Below are 25,605 nucleotides of genomic sequence, written 5' to 3'. Positions count from 1 at the left end.
ATGGCTAAATTTTAGTGATTATTTGTTAATTTTATGAATTTCATGATGTGCTATTTCATATGAATTGATGATAAAATCGTGAATAATGTAAAAGCATGAAAATTGAATAAATGATCAAATTGAGCATTTCAGTTCAGTGACAAGATGAATTGAAGGAAAAGACCATGGTTGGACCATGGCAACAAGTGATAAGTGATAGCTTCGGCTACACTTATCTGATCAAGGAAAAGTGAAAGTGATAAGTGATAGCTTCGGCTACACTTATCTGATCAATGACAAATGACAAATGAAAAGTGGTAGCTTCAGCTACCTGATCAGTGAAAAGTGGTAGCTTTTGCTACCTGATCAGTGAAAAGTGGTAGTTCCGGCTACCTGATCAATGAAAAGTGGTAGCTCCGGCTACCTGATCAGTGAATAGTGGTAGCTTCGGCTACAGGTGACAAGTGACAAGTGATTTCCGTATAAGACCATATCTGGGATATGGCATCAGTGAGATATGTGATTCGTGTAAGACCATAGCTGGGCTATGGCATCGATATATGAATATGTGTAAGACCATAGTTGGGCTATGGCATCATTATGTGAAGATGTGTAAGACCATAGTTGAACTATGGCATCGAGAAAATGAAGTACTCAATTTCATAAGACGTTCACTAATTTGACAAAGTTTGGTAAGTGTTACATGGAATTATGTGATACAAGGAAGTACGAGTTGATAAGATACGAGTATAGGACTTGGTTGATAAATGAATTCATTTGTGATTATATAATTGTTCATCTTGAATGCACTGTCCATATATATTGATAATTCAAATGTTTTAATGAATAAAATTCTGATATGGAATAAATTGAACACGAGACAAATAATTATGAAATTGAACTCGAAATTCATGAAAATGACGGTTATTAATATATGGAGACATGAGACATTGATATATGAATATGGAAAATGTTTGATAAATGTGTTTATTCATAATTATAGAATTATATACCTCATGTGTACTATTTGCATAAAGATGATATTTCAAATACTTTAGTTATTTAAGCTTAAATATGAAATAGTCTGAAATCAAGATAAGTTGTTATGAAAATATATTTAGATTACAGAGATATGGCTGATATATGTTGTATGATTACATAACGTGAAATTGTGTATATATATGAGAAATTGAATGAGAATTAAGCCCATACACGTTTCTTGTTATTTATATGAAGCGTACGATTGGCAAGGTTGATGAAATTATAAACAGAGAGTTACACGGGTTGAAAACACGAGCGTGTAACTCTCCAAAGTGTGGAAATTTTCTAAGTGTTGCAAAAGTTTCATATGTTACCCTGAATGTATGTTTTGGGCCCCGTAGGCCTATATAAGGGACGTTAAATATATGTATGAAAGTTTTTAATTTAGAACAAAAAAAAATTGGCTGATTTTTATTACATGATTGATCATATTAAGTTTGGTAATGCCTCATACCCTATTCTAGGCTCGGAATATGGGTAGGGGTGTTACACCAATGACCACCAACCTGAAACCTAGATAAGATCCGGGTAGCCTACCAGCAACCCGAATCGGCTCTGCCAGATGGATGTATGCGAGACATACAGTGAGAGGACAGTTAGGGGAACTCATAGAATCAACTTGCACAAGTCAAGCAGAGTTCGCAATCTCAATTCACATGTACCCAAGGAGTTCGTATGTGGTGGGCTGCAAGGTTCATTAGTCGACCTAGAATGATACACGTGTCCAGCATGCTCGAGGCCTACTCGGAATGTCAGTCCTATGAATATCGGGGTTAAGTCAATGAACAATAGAGTCAAATCATGAACAGTAATAGTATGTATAAATACCCGAATATTTTCTTTAATGAGACATACAGAAAATTACTCAACCGTACATATGTAATCAATGGATTTCAATTCCACTCAAAATCTAGTGAAAGATTTAGGATAAAACAAATTTGTGGAGTAGTTATTACTTCTAGAACTACAAGTTATTCTAGTCTAAGGGATAGTAAACCTGTGGAAGGAAATATTAAGTTAGATTATTATGGGAAGTAGAAGGTTGTGTTATTCAACTGTGATTGGGCAAACGTAACTACTAAGATCAGTTTGGTTTTACAAGTGTCAACTTCTCGCAATTAATTCACATCGGACAGCATGTACTTGATGAATCGTACGTTTTTTTTCGTCTCAAGTAAAATAAGTCTTTTAATCTAAGGATCTCATTGATAACAATTGTTATGCTATCCTCCGCAACATATCTAGGGACTTATTTGATATGGGTGGTAATTTTAAAGATGATAATTAACCAAGAAATGAAAGTGTACCTTTTTCGGATCAAAACTTAGATGATTTAGATGAAAATAGATTAAGAACTAGTACAATATTTCAATGGGTTCATGATGATATTGATGAAAATATGTATGATGTAAAAATTAAAAAAAAAAGTTTGTATACCATGTATATCAATCAATCATTTTGTAATTTTTTATAATAATATTTTAAATATATATTAATTCTATTTTTCTTTGAAAAATTAAAATATTTGTATAAATAATATAAATTTAAATTAGTTTTTGAAAAAAAACTATTTTATTAAAAAAATTATAAATATAAATATTTTTAAATAAATTGAAAAATAACAAATTGTAGTATGCTTTTAACATGATTTAATCACTTTTTAAACATTTAAGTAAAATTTCTAATAATTTTTAAAAAAAATTAAAGTTGTTTTAAATATGTTTTTTTAAAAAGTTTTATTTTTTAAATAATTTAATTTAATTTAAGAATATTACTTCAAAATATTGATAATGTTAAAAATAATATTTTTAAATATTTTTAACTCTTTTCATTTATCAAAGTGTTTAAGGTAATATGCTAAAATAATTTAGAAATTTTAAGGTAATATGTTAAAATAATTTAGAAAATTGTTAAAAAAATAAAAAGGAGGGGGGGGGGACACCTACTACGAAGTGTTGATGGTAAGCTTCCATTTGCTTTCATGTATTTCTAGTTTTATTTTGAAAAATTGTTCAACATTAATTACAAACTTAACTCATAAATAGTTTAGTAAAGAGTAATAATAATTTAACTACTAATTACGGATGTGTCATGAGAGGTGTCATTTGTCATAAAAATAAAATAATTATGAAAATATATTAAATTATTTTTATATAATATATTATTAAATTAAATTGTTTAAACATTTATGGGAGTAAAAGATCTCTTTAATGTCGTGTATTAGGGTTATATATAAGGAAAATGTCCCATTGCTTGGTAGAGCCATGTCATCAACAACAGTGATGGCGGCCCAACCATGTGGTTGGCTAGGTGGTTGGTCTGTTATATGTCAACTGTCGTCAAGTGGGGTTCCGTTCTGACATTCTTTTTGTTGAGGTAGCACAAGATCATTATATCTTAGTAATCCTTTAGTGATTCACTTCTAAGGATAGGAGCATGTAGTTAATAGCAACTGAATTAATGGAGGGTCCACTAAAAGCAGGTGGCTTGATGGATGTGTTAAATGTGCAAATGGCTGATCATCCTATGATCAGTCGAGTGGTACCAATCAGCAGTTGTTTGCAAAAGCCTCTCAAATCGCATCTCATATTGTCATGTGTCTCAGTCGAGATAAAGAAATAACAAAAATCAATAAAATGATCAAGAAATAATAAAATGTTTGTACAATAACATTGTAAAATGTAATTCCTATAAAATAAATAACTATTAAAAACTATTAATAAAAATAATATAAGAATTAACTAATTAATTAATAATTTAAAATACCTAAAATACCTTTATTTAATTTGATATGGAATTAGCAATAAAATGAATTAATTTAAATTATTTAAGTTAATTGAATTTATATGATACAAATTCTATATTCATGGAAGGTTACACTTTAAAATTTGGGTATAATTTTTTTTTTATATTATTTCATCTATTATCTTTGTTTTCTATTATTAGAAAAGAGAGAGAGTAGATTACAAAATAATCATTCTAGGCTAAGCAACAGTTGAAATATTATCATGTAACACTTATATTTTTTTTTTCATAATGATTTATTTCATCTTTTAAATTTGTAAAGAAGAAGTTATTTTAGCATTTTATTTAAATTTTCATCTCTTTTAATCTTTAATTCAATTATTTGTCAAGTCACTTCAAAATTAATAGAAAAATTAACGATGCTAATAAGTCCCATGTGGACGCCATGTCAACAATTAATTATTTTTAAATATCTAAAAATTCAAAAAATATAAACTTCAAAAAAAAATTAAAAATATAAAAAAAATAATTTAAAAAAAAAATAATTGTTGATGTGACATACACGTAGATGCCACGTTAATAAAGTTAATATATCTCAACTTTTTTATCCATTTTAAAATAATTTAATAAATAATGAAAATTTAAAGACTAAAAAAAATAAAGGACTAAATTTTTATTTTTATTTTTATAAAATTGGAGGGTATAAAAGAATCTACAACGTAACCTCGAATAATTAAACGGCGAATAACTAAATAATCAGCTCAAGCAGCCTCTTAAAACTCAAGATGCAGAAAAGTCATACTAACTTCCTTAATATCATATTGAATCCTTTTTCATTCTACGTAACCATTACATTTTTAAAATTCAATTATTGAAAATTTTATAAAATTTTCATTTATTTTATAAGAACATGTGTCAGTCAATTATTGTAATTTTTAATAACGCAATAACTAAGATAAGACAGTTTGAATAAACTAAAGGGTAAACTATTTAATTGGTCACCTAATATTTAAAGTGCTTTCATTTTGGTACCTAAAAATATTTTCTTGCAATTTCATCACCGTTGTTAGAGAAGGCTTTTATTTTAGTCACCTAAGCATTAAATCTCTAATGGTGGTTGATTGTATATGCTACATCATGTTTACACTTTCATTTTGGCCACCCAACTTCTAGGCCGTTTCATTTTTGAAAAAAAATCTTTTTTCTATATTGATCTGTAAAAAAAAAATCCTAAGGATTAAAGTGAAAAAGTAGTATAAACAAAAATAGTGCATTAAAATTTTACCAAATTGTATTTGTTTATCCCTTTACTGAAAATTCTAATTTTTTTCAATCTTGAACTTTTAAATTTCAAAACATCAAGATCAATTAAATCATTTGTTGAATTTTTTTTTGTTGAATAGAAAAGACATTACTAAGCTAAGTTACATGAAAAAACGGAGGGATACAAATATTCGTCTCTTTGTCTGCTTCAAGGAATTCTAGAGCTTCCTCTAGAGGGATCTCAAATAGTTATAAATCTTCCTCTTTTTTTTTCCAAAGGCTAATTTAATCACTTAAAATTGATTTTTTGCTATAATATTGAAATTAATTAATTAGTTTAATCACTTAAAATTTAAAATTTTATTTTATGTTTCCAAATTAACTTTAATGAAATAAACTCAAATAATTCATATTTAATAATTGTCGATGAAATTTAATTTTTTTGATTATATAATCTTGAATCTTCCATGCTAAGTTAAAAACAATTAGTTGCAAGGATTTTCTCCATCATTTCTTTACCCAAACAAAGAACAAACAATTATTTAACATGAAAGATTCAAGATGATATAATCAAAAGAAATTTGAAGTTTCTAAACAATGATAAATATGAATTATTTGAGTTGATTCCGTTAAAGATAATTTAGAAACATAAAATAAAATTATAGGAGGATATTAATTTCGATATTATAGTAACATATCGGTTGACACTACTAAAGAATAGAAATTTTTATATAAGTAGTGTTTGGAAAGCCACATAATAATTAGATTTGGATGTAATTGCTTATAATTACATAAGCGTGACATGTTTTTGGATAACCATCGTAATTAATAGGTCCTACTAAATTAGGTATAGTTGGAGCACCATAATTACAATTTTTAATTTTTCACATACCAATACTTAAAAAATAATTTATTTTAGGCGATTAAAATGAAAGTGACCTAAAAGTTGAGCGAGCAAAATAAAAATGTAAACACGATGTGGACATAAATTTACTTGTGTGGTCCCATTAAACATTTACCACATAGGTAATTAAAATAAAAATATTTTGTAAATTTTTTTAAGTGGTGAAAATGAAATTGAAATAGTTTAGCATATAGAAAAATTGGTGGCAAAATTTGGGCAAGTCATGTAATAGAAATTAAAGGTATTAAAAGAGTTGAAGGGATGAATAAGGTATTATTGTTTAGGGTGCAGGTAGCAATCAAATTAGAAAAAATAAATTCAGCCATCAATACGAAATGTTAAGATTGGATTCGGAATTTTAATTTGTTTAGTCAATTGGGAGTATGAATTTATTTATTAACCCCTTAAAAAAAGAAAGGCAAGCAAGCAGCAAAAGGGTTGACCTAAAGCTCTTAACTTTGAAAATTCAAGGCACGTGGGTCCCCAAGAATTTCGTCGACAAACTGGCATCGAATCCAGCGATCCTGTCCCCACTCTCTTTACCACACGATACTCTAAAATAATCCCAATCTGGTTGATTTTGATCTCACATCAATTTTTTTTTATGTTTATTTTGTTTTCAAAATCGGGTTCCGAGAGGAGTAATTTTTATTTAAAATTTTCAAAGTTTAGTTTTCTAAAAAAGGTTTTTAATTTTTTTAATTTCCAACTATCTTTATTTATTTTTTTTGCAAAACTTTTAGTAGAATTATGATGTTTAGGGGCAGAGTCAAGGGGCTCTCGTGATTCCTAATATGAAAATTTTTACAATTAATTTAATCTTTTAAAAATTACAAAAATATAAATTATTAAAATGGTCAAATTTCACTTTTGTTATCATAAAAATATATAACTATATTCCTAATCCTCTCAAAAAATTTTTGACTCCGCCTTTGATGATGTTTTTTTAATTATTTTTAATTAAATACTTTTAGTTTTATAAAATTTTGAAGTAAGAATATTTGTTTTATTTAATTTTTTATAATTTATATTATTATTTAAGCTCCTGATTTAGTTAATGTCACATATTAATCAGACACTAACTTAGTTAGAAAATCATGGAAAGATCTTTTTGTAATTAAAATAAATTATATTATTTAATGGTACTTTAGTTATTTTATAGTTTAAAAAATGTCAATAAAAATAAGCACGTGATGAGATTTAAACTCATGTTATTTACATCAATATAACATTGATTTTAGCATTAAATCAAAGTTTTACTTTAAAATGATATTAATATTTAAATTATATTATACCCTTTTATATAAAGTCAAGAAAAAATCATGCTTCAAATAGGATTTAAACCCAAAAGGCCATACATACATCCTCCCTAGCTGCCATTTCAACAAAAGTAATATTTCAAATAGGATTTAAACCCAAAAGGCCATACATACATCCTCCCTAGCTGCCATTTCAACAAAAGTAATATTTGGTATTCATTGCATGTATATTATTGTTATGAGTTTTAAATCTTACATTTCAGTATTTATAAATTAAATTATGCTATTAGTTCTTGTACTTTGCGAAAGTTGTAGATTTAGTCTTTGTACTTTTATTTGATCAATTTTAGCCCATGTACTTTTTGAATTGATCACTTTAGCCTCTGTACTTTTCAAAATTTGAAATTTTAGTCCCAACCCAAATAATAGTAATTAAATTCGATTGATTAAAGTCAATTGCTAGTCTTGTACTATGCATACATTTATAGATTTAGTCAATTTTCTCTAATTGGATTGTTTTAAATACCTTTACTTTTCGAATTTTGAAATTTTAGTCCTGATGCAATTGATAGTTGTTAATCTACTAACTGAACTTTTAGTGAGCAATATATGGAAATAATAAGTTGACATATGATGATAGTACACATAAGGTAATATGCTTAGCCCATCAGATTTTAAAAATAGTAGAACTTTACTTAATGAATTTAACAGTTACTGTTTAGTGAGGATTGAAATTTTGAAATTTGAAAAGTACAGTGACTGTGACCAAATAAAAGTATACGGATTAAATTCACAACGTTTGCAAAGTATAGTTTAAACTTATTTATTGTAGGTTATTTATAAACACACTCATGTATTTTAAATACCTAATTTCCATATGCGTGTAATAGAATTTATAGTATAATATAAAAAGTTACGCGGCAAGTCAAGTTGAAAGTTTTAATTTTCTTAGAATTAGATTTGAGTTTTAAATTTTTGGGTAAACTATATAGTTGATCACTCAATTTTTATAGTCTTTTTTTTATTTTTGGCACTAAAATAAAAATTGCAAATTGACCACTATCATTAACATCCATTTTCATTTTAGTCACCCAACTTTAATAAGTTTTAATTTTGGTTACCCGTCGTTAATTCAATGTTATTGTACACCAATTTTAGTTGCCCAACTTTAATAACTTTTCATTTTAATCGCCCATTTTTATCTATTTATAAATTAGTTGTCTTTTTTTTCTTTTTATAGAATTAATTTTTAATTTTTCCCAATAAAAGGGAAATAACTGGTGTTTTATACGGAATTACATGGGTTTTTATAGAAAAATTTGGATTTTTAGAAGGAAAAAAATATTTTATCTTTTTAATTTCCTTTATTTCTTTAAGATTAATTTTTCGCAATAAATTTTTTTTTTACTTTGAATTATTTGAGTTTTTATAGGAAAAAACTATTTTATTTTTTAATTTCCTTGGGTTTTTGAGGGAAAATAAAATTAATTTTTACAAAGTAAATGAGTGAATACAATGAAAACTTATTAAAGTTGGATGAGTAAAATGAGTGTACAGTAACATTGAATTAACGTGGGTGACCAAAATGAAGACTTATTAAAGTTAGATGACTAAAATAAAAATGACTGTTAACAGCAGTACCCATTTGAAATTTTGTTTTATTTTCAGGCCAAAAGTGAAAATTTAAGAAAGTTCCGTGACCAACTGTGAAATTACCCTAAAAGATTAACTAAAATCAAAATCGGATGAAAAAAAAAATCGAGTGGAAACCAGCATCGCTGACCAATCTCTCGTTGCCATCTCTATTAAAAGTCAATTTCTCGTTGCCATCTCTGTTAAATATGAGTTATCACAAAAATATATATTTATTTAAGAAAATGATTCATCATACCGGTGAAGGTTTTCTATGGCATGGGCGAGAGCTTCTTTGAAATTTCGTACTAATCTAAAGCTGTGTTATATGTTGGAGAATATAAAATAAAAAGAAGAACCGAGGACAAAGACGACAGTGTTAGCAGACATTGGCCATGTGTTTCAGATTCTCGATTCTGCTGACTCTTCTTCTGATTAGCTTTGCAGCTGCCGAGGATGTTAGTTTCATCTACAACGGATTCCGGTCGGCTAATCTAAACCTTGATGGCATAGCAGAACTCACTTCCAATGGACTCCTAAAGCTCACCAATAAAACCATGCAACAAAAAGGTAATGCTTTCTACCCTCACCTCGTTGATTTCAAGAACTCTACCAACGGTTCTGTTTTTTCCTTCTCTTCCACCTTTGTCTTCGCCATACTTCCCGAGTATCCAACTCTCAGCGGCCATGGAATCGCTTTCGTGATTGCACCAACCAAAGGCCTCCCCGGATCTCTTCCAAGTCAGTATCTCGGACTGTTCAATGAGTCCAACAATGGCAATGATACAAACCATGTTGTTGCTGTAGAACTCGACACCATACAAAGTAAGGAGTTCGGTGATATCAATGACAATCACGTTGGGATTGACATTAATGGGTTGAAGTCTGCTACTTCTTTTCCGGCTGGATATTATGAGGACGACAGCCATGACTTTAAAAACCTGACCTTGATCAGTGGTAAACAGATGCAAGTTTGGGTCGAATATCATGGTCTAGAGAAGAGAATGGATGTCACTTTAGCTCCATTTAAGGTTCCTAAACCCGACACCCCACTTTTATCCTTGTCTCGTGATCTGTCTTCAATTGTTAACCGTGAGATGTATGTTGGTTTTTCATCGTCAACTGGTTCGGTCCTCACATCTCATTATGTTTTGGGCTGGAGCTTTAAGGTTAATGGTCAGGCAGAAGAGCTTACCCTGTCTCAACTTCCCAAGCTTCCTCGGTTAGGACCAAAGAAAAAGCCGAAAGTTTTGACAATTGGGTTGCCTTTGATTTTGGTGAGCTTGGCTTTGGCAGGAGTTTCTGGTGCTGCTTATTTGGTAAGGAGGAAAAGGAAGTTTGCTGATGTAGTTGAAGATTGGGAGCTTGAGTATGGGCCTCATAGATTCAAGTTTAAAGATCTATATATTGCTACAAAAGGATTCAAAGACAAGGAATTATTGGGTGCTGGTGGATTTGGAAGGGTCTACAGAGGAGTTCTTCCAAGCAATAAACTTGAGGTTGCAGTGAAAAGAGTCTCGCATGAATCAAGGCAAGGGATGAGGGAATTTGTAGCAGAAATTGTGAGTATTGGTCGTCTCCGACACCGGAATTTAGTCCAACTCTTGGGATATTGCCGGCGCAAAGGTGAGCTGCTTTTGGTCTATGACTACATGCCTAATGGAAGTCTTGATAAGTATTTGCATGACCAGCCACAAGTCACCCTAAATTGGAGACAAAGATTCAGAGTCATCAAAGGTGTAGCATCAGGATTGTTCTATTTACATGGAGAATGGGAGCAAGTTGTGGTTCATAGAGATGTTAAAGCCAGCAATGTTTTACTGGATGGCGAATTAAATGGAAGATTAGGAGATTTTGGGCTTGCTAGATTATATGACCATGGAACGGATCCCCAAACAACTCACGTTGTGGGAACTGTTGGTTATTTGGCTCCCGAGCATACTCGAACCGGGAAAGCCACGCCGTCCACAGATGTGTTTGCTTTCGGGGCATTTTTGCTTGAAGTTGCGTGTGGAAGAAGGCCAATAGAGGCAAAATCTCCGATAGAAGATGTAATCTTGGTAGATTGGGTGTATTCATGTTGGTCCAAAGGTGATATTATGGAGGCCAAAGATCCGAGTCTGGGTTCAGATTATGAGGCAGAGGAAGTTGAGTTGGTTTTAAAACTTGGGTTGCTCTGCTCTCACTCAGAACCTGAAGCAAGGCCAACCATGCGCCAAGTCCTTCAGTTTTTAGAAGGGGATGTTCCATTTCCAGAAATGTCATCACTCAGTCTCACTTCCAGTGGACTAACATTTGGACATCGACAAGGGTTTGATGATTATGTTATGTCGTATTCATCTTCCGTTTGCAAAGGATTCTCCCATTGTTCTGTTGCAGATTCTTTACTTTCTGGAGGTCGATGATTGTAAATTTTTTCTCAGTGTTAATAAGTTGTAATCCATTACTTTGCGTAAAGGTTACTTACTTTAAAATATTATTAGTATAATACTGGTGAACCTGGAATTTTGTGTTATTTGCTCTTGGATGTTGCCAAAAGGAAGGCTGTTCATCGCCCATGGCCGCCAGACAGACAGGTGAGGTGTGTGGGGTTGCTCGAAATGTTCTGCAATTGTCAAATGTGAACCTCACCAGCATCCACCAAATTTCGGAGCATGCTACTACCTAGTCCAAAATGTCTGCTGTGGATCCTAATTTCAATTTTCATTTTTCAACACTCTCTCAATACCAGTAATGATGTTAAATTTGTTAAATATCTTGTTGTTATTTGCTGTCAGTGAATCAATACATTTTTTAATTTTTTTCATAAGTGATATATTATGATTCATCGCACCCTATTTTTATTTTTGATTGGCTCTTTGGGACACCCCAGTGGAGGAAGATTACCCCCATTGATATAAAAATTTTGGCTGGAGCTTTAGGCTTCCAATGGAGCAAACGGAGCTCCAATGAAGGGGATAATCTCTATTTTACCCCCTCCCACCATTTTAACTCTATTATTATAATATTGTTTTAAATATAAATATTATTTAATATCAAATTCTTTTAGTATATTTTATTAATCCATATGATTCAAGTATAGTGTTTTTTTTTATTCCCTCAAATACATATATTATGCTTTTATTTGTTGAAATACTATTTAGTATTGTTATAAAAAATTGGTTAACTATAACTAATTATTTATCATTCAATATAATAAATAATTTAAAATGGTTGTAAAACAGTTAATAATATACTTATAAAAATATTTTGATATATATTATTTTATTAAATAAAATTATAATTTATCATGTTTTTAGTAATAAAATAATTTAATTTTTTATTATATATAAATTTTAATGTAATGTCTTTAATAATCTCACCACACGGTTATAATTAAGTTTGAATTTAAACGCACATTTCACCGCTAATTTTAATATCATCATTATATTAATTAACCTTACCTTCTCACTCAAAACAAACACATCACTAATCCAAAAAAAAATTGCTGACTTCAAATCCCACGTGACCATCTTTTTCTTTCTTCCCCCTATTTCCAAGTTGACCATGATTCACATGTTTAGTATTTTGGTTAAATTATAGTTTTTTATCCTTGAACTATGCTTAAATTTAAAATTTAGGCTTTATATCTTATTTTGGTGTAATTTCATTATTCTACTTTAATTACTTCATTAATTAGCTCAAATAGTTAACACCTCAATTGTTTCAATTAAAAAATATATTTTTTAAAAATTCACATCAATAATGTTATCAAAGAAATTAATGGAGTTAAGTATTTGAATTAACCGACGACAAAACAAAGGATCAAAATTACATGGATTGAATTGCAAAGTTGAATATAGTAAAGAGACCAAGATCAAAATTTGACCAATTTGGTGGATATTAGATGAAGGTTGTCAAAATTTACCTTCTAGAAGGGAAGTTTGAAAGTAGGTTGGCCAAGAGGTTGATCTAAGTGCATGGTATTTGAAAATTGGTGACAAAACTTATATAAAGCATAAAAGTTTCTTTACAAGTGTCTTGTGTATTACAATGGACGCAAAGTCTGCTGTGCAGCTGTGTATTTTCTGATAAATAGTATATGGGATGTATTTTCATACTTCGCAAGTTGCACTAGAAAAAGATTGGTCATGATTCAAGTTCCCCTGATTTTGATCCCTAATTTTGTTAGAGTGAAGAAAATTAGAAGAATATAAATTTGAAGAGATAGAAAATAAAAAGACTGGAAAACATAATTTTTCTTTCTATAGATGTGTTTAGTAGAGATAGGAAAATGGAAAATAAAAAATAAAAAATTTTCCGTCCATTGCTTGGTAGGGGTGAAAAATATAAAGAAATAAAATAAAACATTTGAAAAGTACATAATTTTAAACTAAGATGCACATTTCTAACTTTTTCTATTCTCTTATTATTCCAATTTAAAAAAATTAATTTTTATGCCTTAGATGAAAAATTATCATTCTCTCATATTTTCTTTCCTCTCGTTTTTCTTCCCCACCAACAATACTCAAAATTTATTTTATTTCTATTTTTCCCTCAAAGCTTGTTGAGTTTAATTTGTAATATCTCTACTATCCCACATATGCAACATGAGTTTTTTCATGATTTTATGAATTAAAGAAAGTCTAACCCAGCCCCAAAGGTCGGAATCAAACTTGGAAGTCCAAAACCTTAAAGATAAAATGTGCTTGAGTATGCTCAAACTTAATTCCTGCTCAAACCTAAGCTGACAAGAGTAAACTCAATTGCTAACTTTATTTTTCTAAGTTGTTTTATATTGAGGATATCTTATATTAAGATGATAATTTATAATTTTTAGGAAAAAAAAGATAGTGTCATATCTTCAATTTTTAAATATATTCAAATATTATTATACACTCGTTCATATTTAATAACTTCTCTAATTTAATTTTTGTCAAAAAAAAATCTCTAATTTAATTAAATTACTTAAATATAATTAAAATTTTGAAAAAAAATCATAAACAAACACAAAAAAATAATAAGAAATTTAACTGAAATTTGAAAGATTTATAAGAATACATAATCAAAATTTTGAAAAGGATAAAAACCCTAAAACTAATAATTGAAAAGCATGATTTTGGTATTTGATTAAAAATCCACTTAAAAAGGATTAATTTTTTTTTAAAAAAGGGCTGCATTATAAAAGAAACTATAAATGTAAAACCCTTATAAATAAATAAAATACTATTAGAATTTGAAAAGAAAAGTTAAAATGATTTAAATTATAAAAAAAAACCTGTTTGTTTTTTGTTCTTTTCAAAATTATAATTATAATTAAGTAATTTAATTAAATTAGAGAAATTAATAAAATTTGAATGCATTTAAAAATTGAGCACTGTGACACTATTTTGCTGGCGAAGTCAGGGGGCTGGCATGGGGCCCGCCCCCCTAAAATGTAAATTTATTTTTTGGTCCTTAAAATTTTTAAAATTTTAAATTAATAAAGATAAATTTGTACTTTGGCCTCCCTAAAATTATAAAAATTTGATTTAATTCTTTACAAATTATAAAGATATAAACTATAAAAAATTAAAATTTTATCTGGTCCCCCTAAATATTTATTCTGGCTTCGCCCCTGAATGCAAGTTATATATTCTCTTTTAAATCTGGTTCACAAAGATTACTTTGAATTGGTAATCTTGTATTCTAAATTTGTGTTAATTTTTTTATATTAATAAAATATAATAAGGAATTATAATTCTTTAAACGTGTTTGATTAATAAAATATAATTACATTGTAATTTCATATGGCATGTCCAGTTCAAATCAAATAAATTATTAAAAATTTCATAAATTTTATAAAATTATAAAATCTAAATCAACCAGTTTTTAGGCTAATTCAATCAGTCTATATTGATTCGAGGATCAATTGTTTCTTTTTTGCCTCTTCCTAAACTGAAACTCAAATCAATTTTCAATTTAACCAATTTGACTTATCAATTTGATTTCGTTCAAACAACATTTCATATGATACATTTTTTCTTACAATAGAAAATGTACACTCGTCTATTTTTTTTTAACAATCTTATTATAGGTTCTTATCATATATGTCTTTTTTTATACAATGCCTAAAACTACCTATAACCCCTCCTAACTCATAAATAGGAAGAAAATGTGTTTCAGCGCAGTCAAACTCACGTCTTCCTGCATTGGCAACAATGCCCTTACTATTTGAGCTAAGACTCAATTGACTACACTTGTTTATTTTTACTTGCTTAACGAGTGTATTTGAGTTCGACGGTGTAAATCAACTATAAATTTTATTTGGAGTAGCTATACACTTACGAGTCCTTTCAAGTATTTTCAATTAAAGTTTTGTATGCAAATTCAAGAGATGTAACAAACCTGATTAATGAAAATACTCAAAACATTATTTTGAAAATCTAATTTAAGTAAATATTAAAGTCTAAAAAGTTCATCTATAAAAGTGTAGAACAAGAAAAAGATAATAAAAGAAAACAAAAGATAAAAGGAAGCTAAATTGAACAAATCGATAATTTCTAAAACCAACTGAACGCCTCATATAAATTTACATCCCATAACAAACCACTACCCTTAAAATTAATGACACATCCCATTACAACTCACTAAAATTAGGGACACATCCCATGACTTAACTACTACTGCTTTAACAGAAAGTAGTTAAAATTGGAAGGGAAGGGCTTCATCTTTGTGTGTGTGTGTGTGTTTTCACAAGTTTTTGAAGGTAGCATTCATAAAAAATTTCAAACGATTTTATCTTGTTAAAAAAATAATTAAATAATTATACATTCAATGAATCATGATGGATTATAATAATATATCAGTAAATTAAAAGAATCTTTTTTTTTTTTTACTCTTTATTGGGAAAAAATTAGAAAAACAACATTGGGCATAAAATTTTGCACACATTCAGCCAGAATAGGAGGTAAGGGAATGGCCAATGGCGCTACTATAGCACGATAATAGCCGGGCAGTCCATATTTGCAAAGTGTTCAATGCGAGGAATTGTGTGTTTGAATGTAGAACCTAAGGTTTTGAAATGGGCAATAAGCTTTTGACACAATTTCCTAAACTGTTGCTTTGATAAGGGCGTATGTCTCTCTCTTTTGTGCTTGTCGTTTTTTAGCTCAACCTCCTCCATTTAACCAAGATGTTTTGTTAAGGGTGAAATTGAGATTAAAAAAAAAAAACAATGGGTTCTTTTTTTGTAAAGCAATCAAACAGGGAAAGGAATCAAATTACTATTTTGCATCATCACTTTCTTTTAGGAACACATGAATTATAATCATGAAAGAAAAAGAAAGATACCCAAAAAGAAAAAACATGAGCTTAACTTTATGAAAGGGGAATTTCTGAAAACTTTGGAAAATGGTTAGAGTTTCAACTATTTCCAAAAGCAAATTTGGATGCTAAAAGGAGAATTTCTTTCCTTTTCGTTTCTAGCAAACTGAGTGAAACATCAAAGGGCTACTTCGTTTTTTTAGGTTTCAATTTTTAATGGGACACGTGATTCTTTTTCTCTAATTTCAATGTAATTGTGTTTTTTTTCTTAATTTTATTTTAATTATTTACTTTTTAAAGTAATGACTTAATAAAAATTTCAAAAAGAAGTTATCCTTTTAACTTGCTAACATATTATTACAATTATTTTATATTTTTAATATTTCATATCATACAAAAATAATAAAATTTTATTATGTTCACGCCAGCTACATCGGCATTGTCAAATAGTTACATACCACATCATCAATTTGCTTCCATTTTAGAAAGGATAAATATGTTGTTAGTCCTTATACTTTTAACAAAATTAAATTATTTTATTTTTATATTTTAAAATTTCAATCTAATCATTAAAATTATTATTTTCTGTTAAAATTTGTCAATTTGTCATGTTGATTATCCTCATGTGATGTAATTAGTGATGGAGCCAGAATGTTAATCTTGGGGGCAAGTTAAAATTAGATGTGCAATAATATTTTTGAAAGGGGCATACTCATATTTTTAGGAGGGTTATAAAATTTATATACAAAGAAAAAAATTATAAAAATCTTAAACACTGGGGGGCCTACTTTTATTTTTGAGAGGGCCATAATATATTTACAAATGACTAAATTGAAAAAAATTTAAACTTTGGGGAGCCATGGCCACCCTGAACCTTTACTTGACTCCGTCGTGGATGTAACAAATATATATATATGATTGATAAAAAATAAACATATTAAATTAAGAAATGTTACATCACTAATCCATTATTTTAATAAATTTTTTTAGAGTGACATATATATATATGATTAACAAAAATTTTTATGACAATAACTAATTCAAACAATTATTTTAATAAAAATAACTAAAAAATTTTAGAGTGATCGACGCTATTTTAGTCTAACCTGTGGTATAGTTTACCCAAAACACAAAGGCTTAATTGCTGTAAGTTGTAGTTAAGGGATTTGTTTGCTCCCTTTTGATATTGCAGGGACTACAAGTGAGATATAGTGCTGGGGAGTTGATGCTAATTTAGCGTAGTCTAATATCATATGATATCGGTTCCACTCAAAATATTATATGTTATCTTCTTCGTGCATTATGTGTAAAAAAGCAAAGAGAAGAGCGTTATTTGTGTGTGGAAATACGTTAGTAGGCAGTAGCTGGCTAGGTTTCTCAGCGGGCAGGCTGGCTCGCTCTAGAACTTGCTTTACCATGAATGACAGGGTCAAAGATGCTAGCCTTTCCCAATTCCTAACCATTTTTACTCCTTTCTGAAATTTTTCTACACCAACAATCCAAATATAGGTTACTTTTGCAGATCCTTACTAACAAATGTTTTTCTAATAAAAGAATCATATCATTGTAGATGTGATTTCAGATTTTTTCATCCATTGTCAAAGATTCTTGAACCATTTTATAGTCATATACTTTTCATCTAAAGCTCATATCTTTATTTATCAATTCCTCATTAAATAGGGTGCCTTTTTGCCCCTAATAAGTAGTAATCTTGTTGTGGAATCAAGTTAAAAAAGAGAGAGTCATTAGCTAGATTTCCAGGGAGAAAATTTTGAAACCCATTTAACATAAAGCTGGTAGCTAGCTCGATATTTTCGATCTTTCTGGTTTGTCTTTTTCTGGATTCTAATTTTCTTTGTTTTGGTAAACAATGGGGTTGACAATACCCAATCAACTTTTAATATTATTAAACTACTACTATTTATCCACGTTTCAGGTTAAGCTATTTAAAACTGGCAGTAGTTAGTGTTTCAGTTCGCTCAAAAACTGAAGGGGGAAACCGGAGGGGAAAAAGGGAGAAAAGAGTTTCAGTGTTTAACATGGCTGGAACAGAAGCAGGTTGTAAGAAACAAAGGTGGTCTCTTCAGGGTATGACTGCCCTTGTCACTGGTGGAACAAGAGGCATAGGGTTCGACCTCCATTTTTTATTTCTCTTTTTTTTTATGCTCTTTATATTTTAGTTTCATTGAATATGATGGTTCAATTGTATTTCAGATATGCAACTGTGGAAGAACTGGCAACACTAGGGGCAGTAGTTCATACATGTTCCAGAAACCAGACAGAACTTCATGAAAGGTTACAAGAATGGCAGAGCAAAGGGTTTAAAGTGAGTGGTTCTGCTTGTGATCTCTCTTATAGACAGCAAAGAGAGAAGCTTATGGAGACTGTCTCAACTGTTTTTGATGGCAAACTCAACATCCTTGTAAGTTTTTTTTTTTTTCCCTTTTTTCTACCAAGCCTGCTAAACTAAACTATATCAGCAACCACCTTTATTGAGCTTTTTGTGGGGAAGTAGAAGAACTCAAGAGATTCATTGAAAGCAAGTTTCTGTCCACAGGTTAATAATGCAGGCACCACAGTGATTAAGCCTTGCGAGGGCCACAACCTGGAAGACTACACAACCGTGATGAATACCAACGTTGAGGCTCCTTATCATCTTTGCCAACTTGCATATCCTTTACTTAAAGCATCAGGAAATGGAAGTATTGTGTTTATCTCCTCTGTTGCTGGTTCAATGGCTCTACCTCGATTATCAGCTTATTCAGCATCTAAAGGTGTGTATCATAAATAGGACTACAGATGTCCGTCACCCAACTTTCAGTTTCTTACAAATTAGCCATGGTTGTTTGGTATTCAGGAGCAATTAACCAGATTACAAAGAACTTGGCATGTGAGTGGGCAAAGGATAACATTCGGACCAATACTGTTTCACCATGGGGTGTTAGAACATCGATTACAAAGCCAGTAAATTACCTCTAACGTACCTTCAATGAGGGGAATATAGAGATGTTTTGATTTGTTTTAAGATCCGTGTTGTTTCGATTTCAGGAGGCGGACGCCCCTTTCGTTGAGGAATTTCTCAGGCTAATAGCTGGAACAGCAATGCCTAGGATAGGAGAACCAGAAGAGATTTCATCAATGGTGGCATTCCTTTGCCTTCCAGCTGCATCATACATCAATGGACAGGTTATTTCTGTGGATGGAGGGTATACTGCAGGTGGCTGTTGGCCATTTCAAAACTTTAGCTTTAATTTACTCAGTTCTTGAAATCTTACCATCAAGCGTAGAGCATGTTTAGACATGAACTTTGCGCAAAAAACTATGCAATAGGGGTTTGATGAAGAGTTTCTCATGTGGATCAAGTGTTTTAACTTAACTGGAACAGTTAGGCTCTTCTTGGGTTGAAAATTGTCACCGTTTGTGATCCTCTTACAGGCTTCCATAAGGGAAGGTTAAGCAACAAGAACAAGTCCATAGTGATTGGGTGAACCCAAATTGGATTATTCGTGGTTAATACTGCTTGATGATAAGAATATCAATGCCATGGTTGTCAACTTCCAATACCTTCAACTCAAGATTATAATTTCTTGTTTCAACAAAGCACGAATTTGAGTCTTAGCAAAAAAAAAAAAAAAAAAAAAAGGAGAAATCGGAGTAGATTCGTGAAACAACAATAATAATTCACATTCTAGAGATCAACTTAAGCTCTGAACAAGGGCTTGGGTTGATTATCCACCAAGCCAACAGCCACGTCGCACAAATGTTCAACTGTACCCTTGCTTGCATGCATGCAAGCAGCCCGGTCTGACTGATACAATCGCTAGCAACATTCCTACAGTACACAGATTAATAGGTTTTCATCGTTCAATCTTGCTTGAAACAGGGTTTCTTTGACGCTGTAAAAGGTTCATCAAAGGCCAGAAAATATCCAGTCTGTGAAAGCCACTAGAAGTCTGCATGAAATTTAAATTGTCTCAAAAAATGTGACATTATAAGCACAAATACTATTGCAGAACGCATAAAAGCTATCTTATATGAGTGATACCTCCACAATGAAATGAGCCCATGTATTGTTTGAACAGCTCTCCGTAACACCCTTCAAGATTGTTAAGTTAAAGCTTCTAATCACCTGAGCAATCTCAAGAAACATACTATGCTCATTACAAAGCATCTGCAGTGGATGTAGTAGCGAAATTAGTGATTTGTTTGATAAACCAATATGTATGAACATTCAAGTTCTTTCTTTTTAAAAATTTTCATTGTGTATGCCACGAAGATCCAACCTCTATGAGCAAATGTCCTGGATATGGAAGATCTTCCACAACGATGGGGCATACTTTTCGTTCATCTCCAATCTCAAAAGCCCAGCTTGTTCCAGTTTGGTAACCATCTTTGGTTTGAGATGACCTTGTATTCTTGAGATCAGATACCTGTGAATTTGAAATACCTATTTCCTTTTAACTTCACAAAATGATGAATTCATGCTACGAACTACACGGCAAATTTTCACATTTACTCCAGGGCTCTTGAACTCAAAGAAAAAATCTAAGAGTACGACTTCCATTGAAAATGAGGGTAAAAAATATATATTTGGAGAGGGCATAGGCAAAGGTTAATATTTTCAAATTTTAGGATGCAACCGTTACATTTAAATCTTACTAACATGGATTTCACATACCTCACGATGCACCCACTGCCTCAATTTCTCAGCTTGGTTGGTAACACTCCTCAAATACAGCATGTGTTTAACAGTTTGGTCCAAGAGAGCATCAATGCTATACTGAATTTGTCAGAAAAGTATGTTGATTAATTTGACAAGTACAAAAAATATAGATGGAAACTGACATATTAGAAACAGAAGCGGGATACTGACCTTAGCACCATTTGGAACAAGTTCTCGAAGCTCCTTAAGCCGATCCTGGATCATCTGCCTATCCCTTGGCCTTGGCCTTGGGTTATCACCAGGTCTGGCCCTTTTTCTGCTGACGCTGGACTGCTTTTTTCCTTTTCTAGATTGTGTGTAATAGCCATCTTTTCTAAGATTCTCAGCATCAGTTAACATGCTTACTGTACTCTTGAAAGAAGTCAATATTTTAGAACTAGCATTACTTTTGGCCCCACCAACAGAAGCAGATGTAAGTCTGCTCGATGGAGTTGAATCACTCTTTACACTTTGAGGTCGAAAAGATTCAGGAAGCTGTCCAGTAGATGCCATGAGATGAGTAGATCTATTAGGAATATCAATAGAACCATCATACACATGGCCCACCACAGCTTGCAACAGATACTCTGCATCACCTCCTCTTACAGACAATGAAGGCTCAATGCCATCAACGTGATCTCTAAATACATCCTCACTCAAAAAAGATGACTCCCACAAATACTCATAGCTCTGTCTTTCAAAAGCTGCTCCTAGTTCTTTCTGCAATTCACATTCATTGGGAAACTTAAGGAAATCGACATCATCAATATCAGGTGGTTCAAGAAAGTATCCAGCAGGGTAAGGATTCATAACTTCATCTAAGATTTCTCCGCACTCTCCCACTCTGTAAGCATTACATTCAGGATAAGCTTGCAATTCCTCCTTAAGGCAATAGAAACCAAACAGTTCACTCTCCCCTACTGCAAGCTGATCAACACTTACAGATTGGCTTAGTGGTGACGGTAATTCACTAAGGCTAACTAGTGGCACACTAATCCTATTCTCACTCTCACTTTCTAAAATCTCAGAGGGAATTATTCCAGGCACCTTGAATTCATTCTGAATACTTAACAGTGGCACAATATGATCTAAAGCTAAAAGCTTATTTGATTCAACACTGTTAACAGCATTTGAATCTTTAGAGTTCAGTGGGCCCATCAATGCACTTGAAGACGCTTCTAACTTCTCGAAAGGACTTGATATTTCTGATGATATCAACTGGGTGTGAATGTTCTTGCAGGCAAATCTATCTTTGATGCATGAAAGAATAGACAAATCTTCAGCTACCTGTTGGTGTACAAAGAAACAAACTGAAGAATATATGATATACATACATATATTTACACATACAACAAGAGCACCGCTTACATTAATGCAATCAACCACCAACTTCTCCATAAACAACCACACTCACATGAAGTCAAAGACATGTAAAAAAAAAAAAAAGAGAGAGAGAGCAAGAATCTAATATGTAGCAGCATACAGACTGTCTAATAGTGATTGTGGCAGGGAAAATAAGTTAATCTCCTATCTGGGCACCATCAATTAATGCACTGGCTGTTCACATGGGTCTCAATACCACACTTTAGGAAATCATGAGCTAGAAACCATCCTGGTGCTCTTACATGGTTTAGGTGACTACGTCTACGAGTCTACAACTGACAGAGACACAGGATATTATTACAGCCAATAAGACAAATTGTGAAAAAAGTACACACCATCTCCAATGAACCAAGCTGCAGAACTCCATGTGGAAGCACAGGTACGAGCACTATTGTCTGCAGGAGCATCACAAATTATCAACATCATATCCATTTTAAAGGTATACAATGGGGTATTAACTTCACCATCAAACCAACACCAATTAACACATCCAAACAAGTGTACCAGTGTGCAAACAGAAGCATGTATCTAGAGTAGCTAAAATATGGATCTAGAGTAGCTAGTAAAGTGCAGTCCAGGATTCTATTACCTTGATTCCTGATGCAAACTGAAGTAACCATTCCGCCGGATACTAACAATTGAAAAATAACACCGGTAAGTTCAAGTATATGTTATCCATCATTAGCAGAACTCAACCATCTTAAATGCATCATATATCTTTAAAAGAAATTTACCTCGGGAACTAACTTCGAGTTTGCTTTGCCAGCGAAAATATCATCATAGGAAACCCAACAATGCTTCCCCGTATATGCTACTTTACCAACAAACCTGTAAGTATAGAGATCCGAAATCAATAGTAGTTTTAATCACTAAAGAACCACCTTGCAATTGTACAGTTTGGCATGCTACATCTTCCCAAGCAACAGAGACAGAGAGGTGCAGGCAGATGGTGATGTGCAAAACCATAAATCTAGGATAAGGGTAGCATGAAAGCCAGCATGATAAATTTCCTGAACTTAACACTAAAACTTCCTGTCAGGAAGGGCCATTATTGAGGGTACTTTTAATAGACCGAATGAAAAACAAGAATATTATTGTATCACAAGAACAGAATACTACTTGGGACACTAAAGTAGAGAGCAACATTTTACCCCTCCCCCCATGCATATTTAAGATGCGACATATGATCCACCAACAGGCCAATTGGGTATCCTTCTCCAAAACAGCCATCACGGATGCTCATTTCAAAGTGTGATGGGATATTCTCACTGTTACTATAAACATCAGTTGAGATACTTTCCACAGATTTTCTTGGTATTGGATAAACACAATACCCATCTTCCCAGGTCAAAACCCTGCAATCAACACACAAAGTTAACCCCACATATAATGCATGGGGAATTTTATTTGAAGGGGGGGTTAATTTAACAAAAACTAGATTCATGACAACATTCTAAATGAATGCTTTTGCCATATTAAAAAGAAAAAGAAAAAGAAAACAAATCCAGAGTTGGCATAAGAACTATGAAAGAGATCATTTGCATTAAAAATTGTACTAATAAGAGCAGTTTATGCCTAAAACTAGTAGTACTTCAAAGAAAATAAAGCCACCCAACCAACACCAAGACATGGAAACAAATTGAATTTCAGGTTTAACAAAAGATTAGTAGCACTACGTGATCGCTTATAACTATTCAAAAGAGAAACTTACATGGGGTTTCGGTGCCTGAGCCTCCAAAGCACAGCATATTTCCAAAGTGAATTAGTGCAAAAACTCTTCAACAACTGCCTTAAAGCAGTATTCGCCATTTTTCTTCAACTTATATTCAACTAAAAGAAAAAACCACAGATTTCTGTTACACTCTAAAACCAAATACTCACACTAAACTCAATTTTAACCTTCCTCTAGCTTCCTCGGTATGACCCTCGACCCGCCTGTTTTATTCTCAATCCTGCCCTTCGTTTGATCGGTGGCCCCGTTGAACAAAGCAGCAAAAACCTCATCTTGGCTTTTAAAGAACAGACACACCACCTTTTTTTTTTTTCTGTTCTCACCAAAGGAACAAGTGGTTACTCTCACTGCAAACAATTAAACAACATAAAACGCCAAACATATCCCCGTTTTTGCAATTTCAAATGAACAGTCCATTAAAAATCCTAACTTTTTAAGCAAAAAATGGAGCTTGAAAACTTAAAGTTGGAAGCTAAAACAAAGTTGAGAGATTTGGGTATTCAGAAACGAAGAAAAAGGGGGACCTTTGTGATGGATCAAAGGAAAAAGAGATGCTCAAATTCGTTGGATTCCATTATCTTTGCTTCAGGCAGGTCTTAATCAAAAACTATAGAAACAAAGGAGAGAGAGAGAGAGTGGCTTTTCACGGCACCGCACTCTATAGTTCCGAAATGAGTTTAAAGTTCGGCATTTTATATATAGGAATAGCCGACTCGCTGTTCGCGCCACCGGTGACCGGTCTCTTTATGAACACATTTTTAAATAGATAAGGGTTAATTGCATCGGTTGGGTTCAAATTATGTCTCCGCCCTCAACTTCAAATCATTTTTTAATTTAAACACGTGTATAGATTTAATAGGTCAAAAAATTAACTTTTTAAAATTTTATTTATATTATTTATTTTGTTATAATTCACATCATGTTACCATTTCTTACTAATTTTTTCCTTATATTTAAAAGTTAAAATTAATTTTTAACTAGAAGTATAGTCGTTTTTTGTAAAAATATCGATTAAAATATTAAAATTTTAATAATATTAAAGTAATAATTCATATTATAATCTTGTATTTTTCATGCTGATATGGTTGATTAAATATTTCTTCACGTGGATTGTTATGTTTAAAAAATATAATATTTTACTAAGTATTTTTATTAAAAATAACAATTTAATTTTTTTTAAGGTTAATGATGTAAATTTGAAAACTAAATTAGTAAGAAGAATCAAATTAAAAATATATATATAAATAATTAAAACTAAATTTATCATTATACTTATTTTTTATTATATATAACCTAGACATTTAACCCCTAAATTCACTGCAAGGATAATGAAATGTGGTAATTGACACAATACTAACTTTTAAAGACTCAATTAAAATAATTTAAAATTTAAAGCCTAATTTGAAATTTAAAAGAAAATATAAGAATATTCAGTGAAATTAACCCAAAAAATAAATAAAACGGATTTCAAACTCGCCCAAAGTCAGATTTTATAACTCTTTAGTGCATTTCCCTGACCCACTAACTACATTTTTTTATATATATATATATAACTCGTTAGTGCATCTGCTGACCCACAAACTATTTTTTCTTTTACGAACTCCAAGTTGCAATTTTTTTATAATAATAAAAAACTGAGAATTTAAGCTTAATTAATAAAATATTTATTTTTAGAATCAGC

The 25,605-nt window shown here is 31.2% G+C and overlaps 3 protein-coding genes across 7 annotated transcripts; 2 read left to right on the top strand and 1 right to left on the bottom strand.

The window, feature by feature from the left end:
• Nucleotides 1–9,060: 9,060 nt before the first annotated feature.
• Nucleotides 9,061–11,632, top strand: LOC107889647 (L-type lectin-domain containing receptor kinase IV.1). Its single transcript, XM_016814147.2, has one exon. It carries the CDS (start codon nt 9,219–9,221, stop codon nt 11,226–11,228), a length of 2,010 nt encoding a protein of 669 aa, XP_016669636.1. The 5' UTR covers nt 9,061–9,218; the 3' UTR covers nt 11,229–11,632.
• Nucleotides 11,633–17,254: 5,622 nt separating this feature from the next.
• LOC107889646 (tropinone reductase homolog) lies at nt 17,255–19,670 on the top strand. 2 transcript variants are annotated; one of them, XM_016814146.2, is made up of 6 exons: nt 17,255–17,616; nt 18,044–18,235; nt 18,322–18,529; nt 18,665–18,881; nt 18,965–19,071; nt 19,156–19,670. In XM_016814146.2, the coding sequence occupies exons 2-6, from the start codon at nt 18,147–18,149 to the stop codon at nt 19,372–19,374; spliced, it is 840 nt and encodes a 279-aa protein (XP_016669635.1). In that variant the 5' UTR covers nt 17,255–17,616; nt 18,044–18,146; the 3' UTR covers nt 19,375–19,670. The 2 variants fall into 2 exon arrangements, with proteins under 2 accessions (XP_016669635.1, XP_016669634.1); XM_016814145.2 differs by having other exon boundaries at nt 17,256–17,933.
• On the bottom strand, nt 19,655–24,656 carry LOC107889644 (transcription factor EMB1444). 4 transcript variants are annotated; one of them, XM_016814143.2, is made up of 11 exons: nt 24,449–24,656; nt 23,904–24,237; nt 23,344–23,547; nt 22,927–23,020; nt 22,782–22,823; nt 22,528–22,587; nt 20,981–22,096; nt 20,786–20,887; nt 20,391–20,537; nt 20,153–20,278; nt 19,655–20,060 (listed from the first exon to the last, which is right to left on the bottom strand). In XM_016814143.2, exons 2-11 carry the CDS (start codon nt 23,999–24,001, stop codon nt 19,965–19,967), a joined length of 2,085 nt encoding a protein of 694 aa, XP_016669632.1. In that variant the 5' UTR covers nt 24,002–24,237; nt 24,449–24,656; the 3' UTR covers nt 19,655–19,964. The 4 variants fall into 4 exon arrangements, with proteins under 4 accessions (XP_016669632.1, XP_016669631.1, XP_040932727.1 ...); XM_016814142.2 differs by having other exon boundaries at nt 23,904–24,271; nt 24,449–24,652; XM_041076793.1 differs by lacking the exon at nt 23,344–23,547 and having other exon boundaries at nt 23,904–24,271; nt 24,449–24,652.
• Between the last annotated feature and the right edge of the window lie 949 nt (nt 24,657–25,605).

Source organism: Gossypium hirsutum, chromosome A09 (assembly GCF_007990345.1).
Source record: "Gossypium hirsutum isolate 1008001.06 chromosome A09, Gossypium_hirsutum_v2.1, whole genome shotgun sequence".
In the NCBI taxonomy this organism is placed as follows: Eukaryota; Viridiplantae; Streptophyta; class Magnoliopsida; order Malvales; family Malvaceae; genus Gossypium; species Gossypium hirsutum.
Note: the sequence above shows the minus strand (reverse complement) of the source record. Positions and strands in the feature narration are given on the sequence as shown.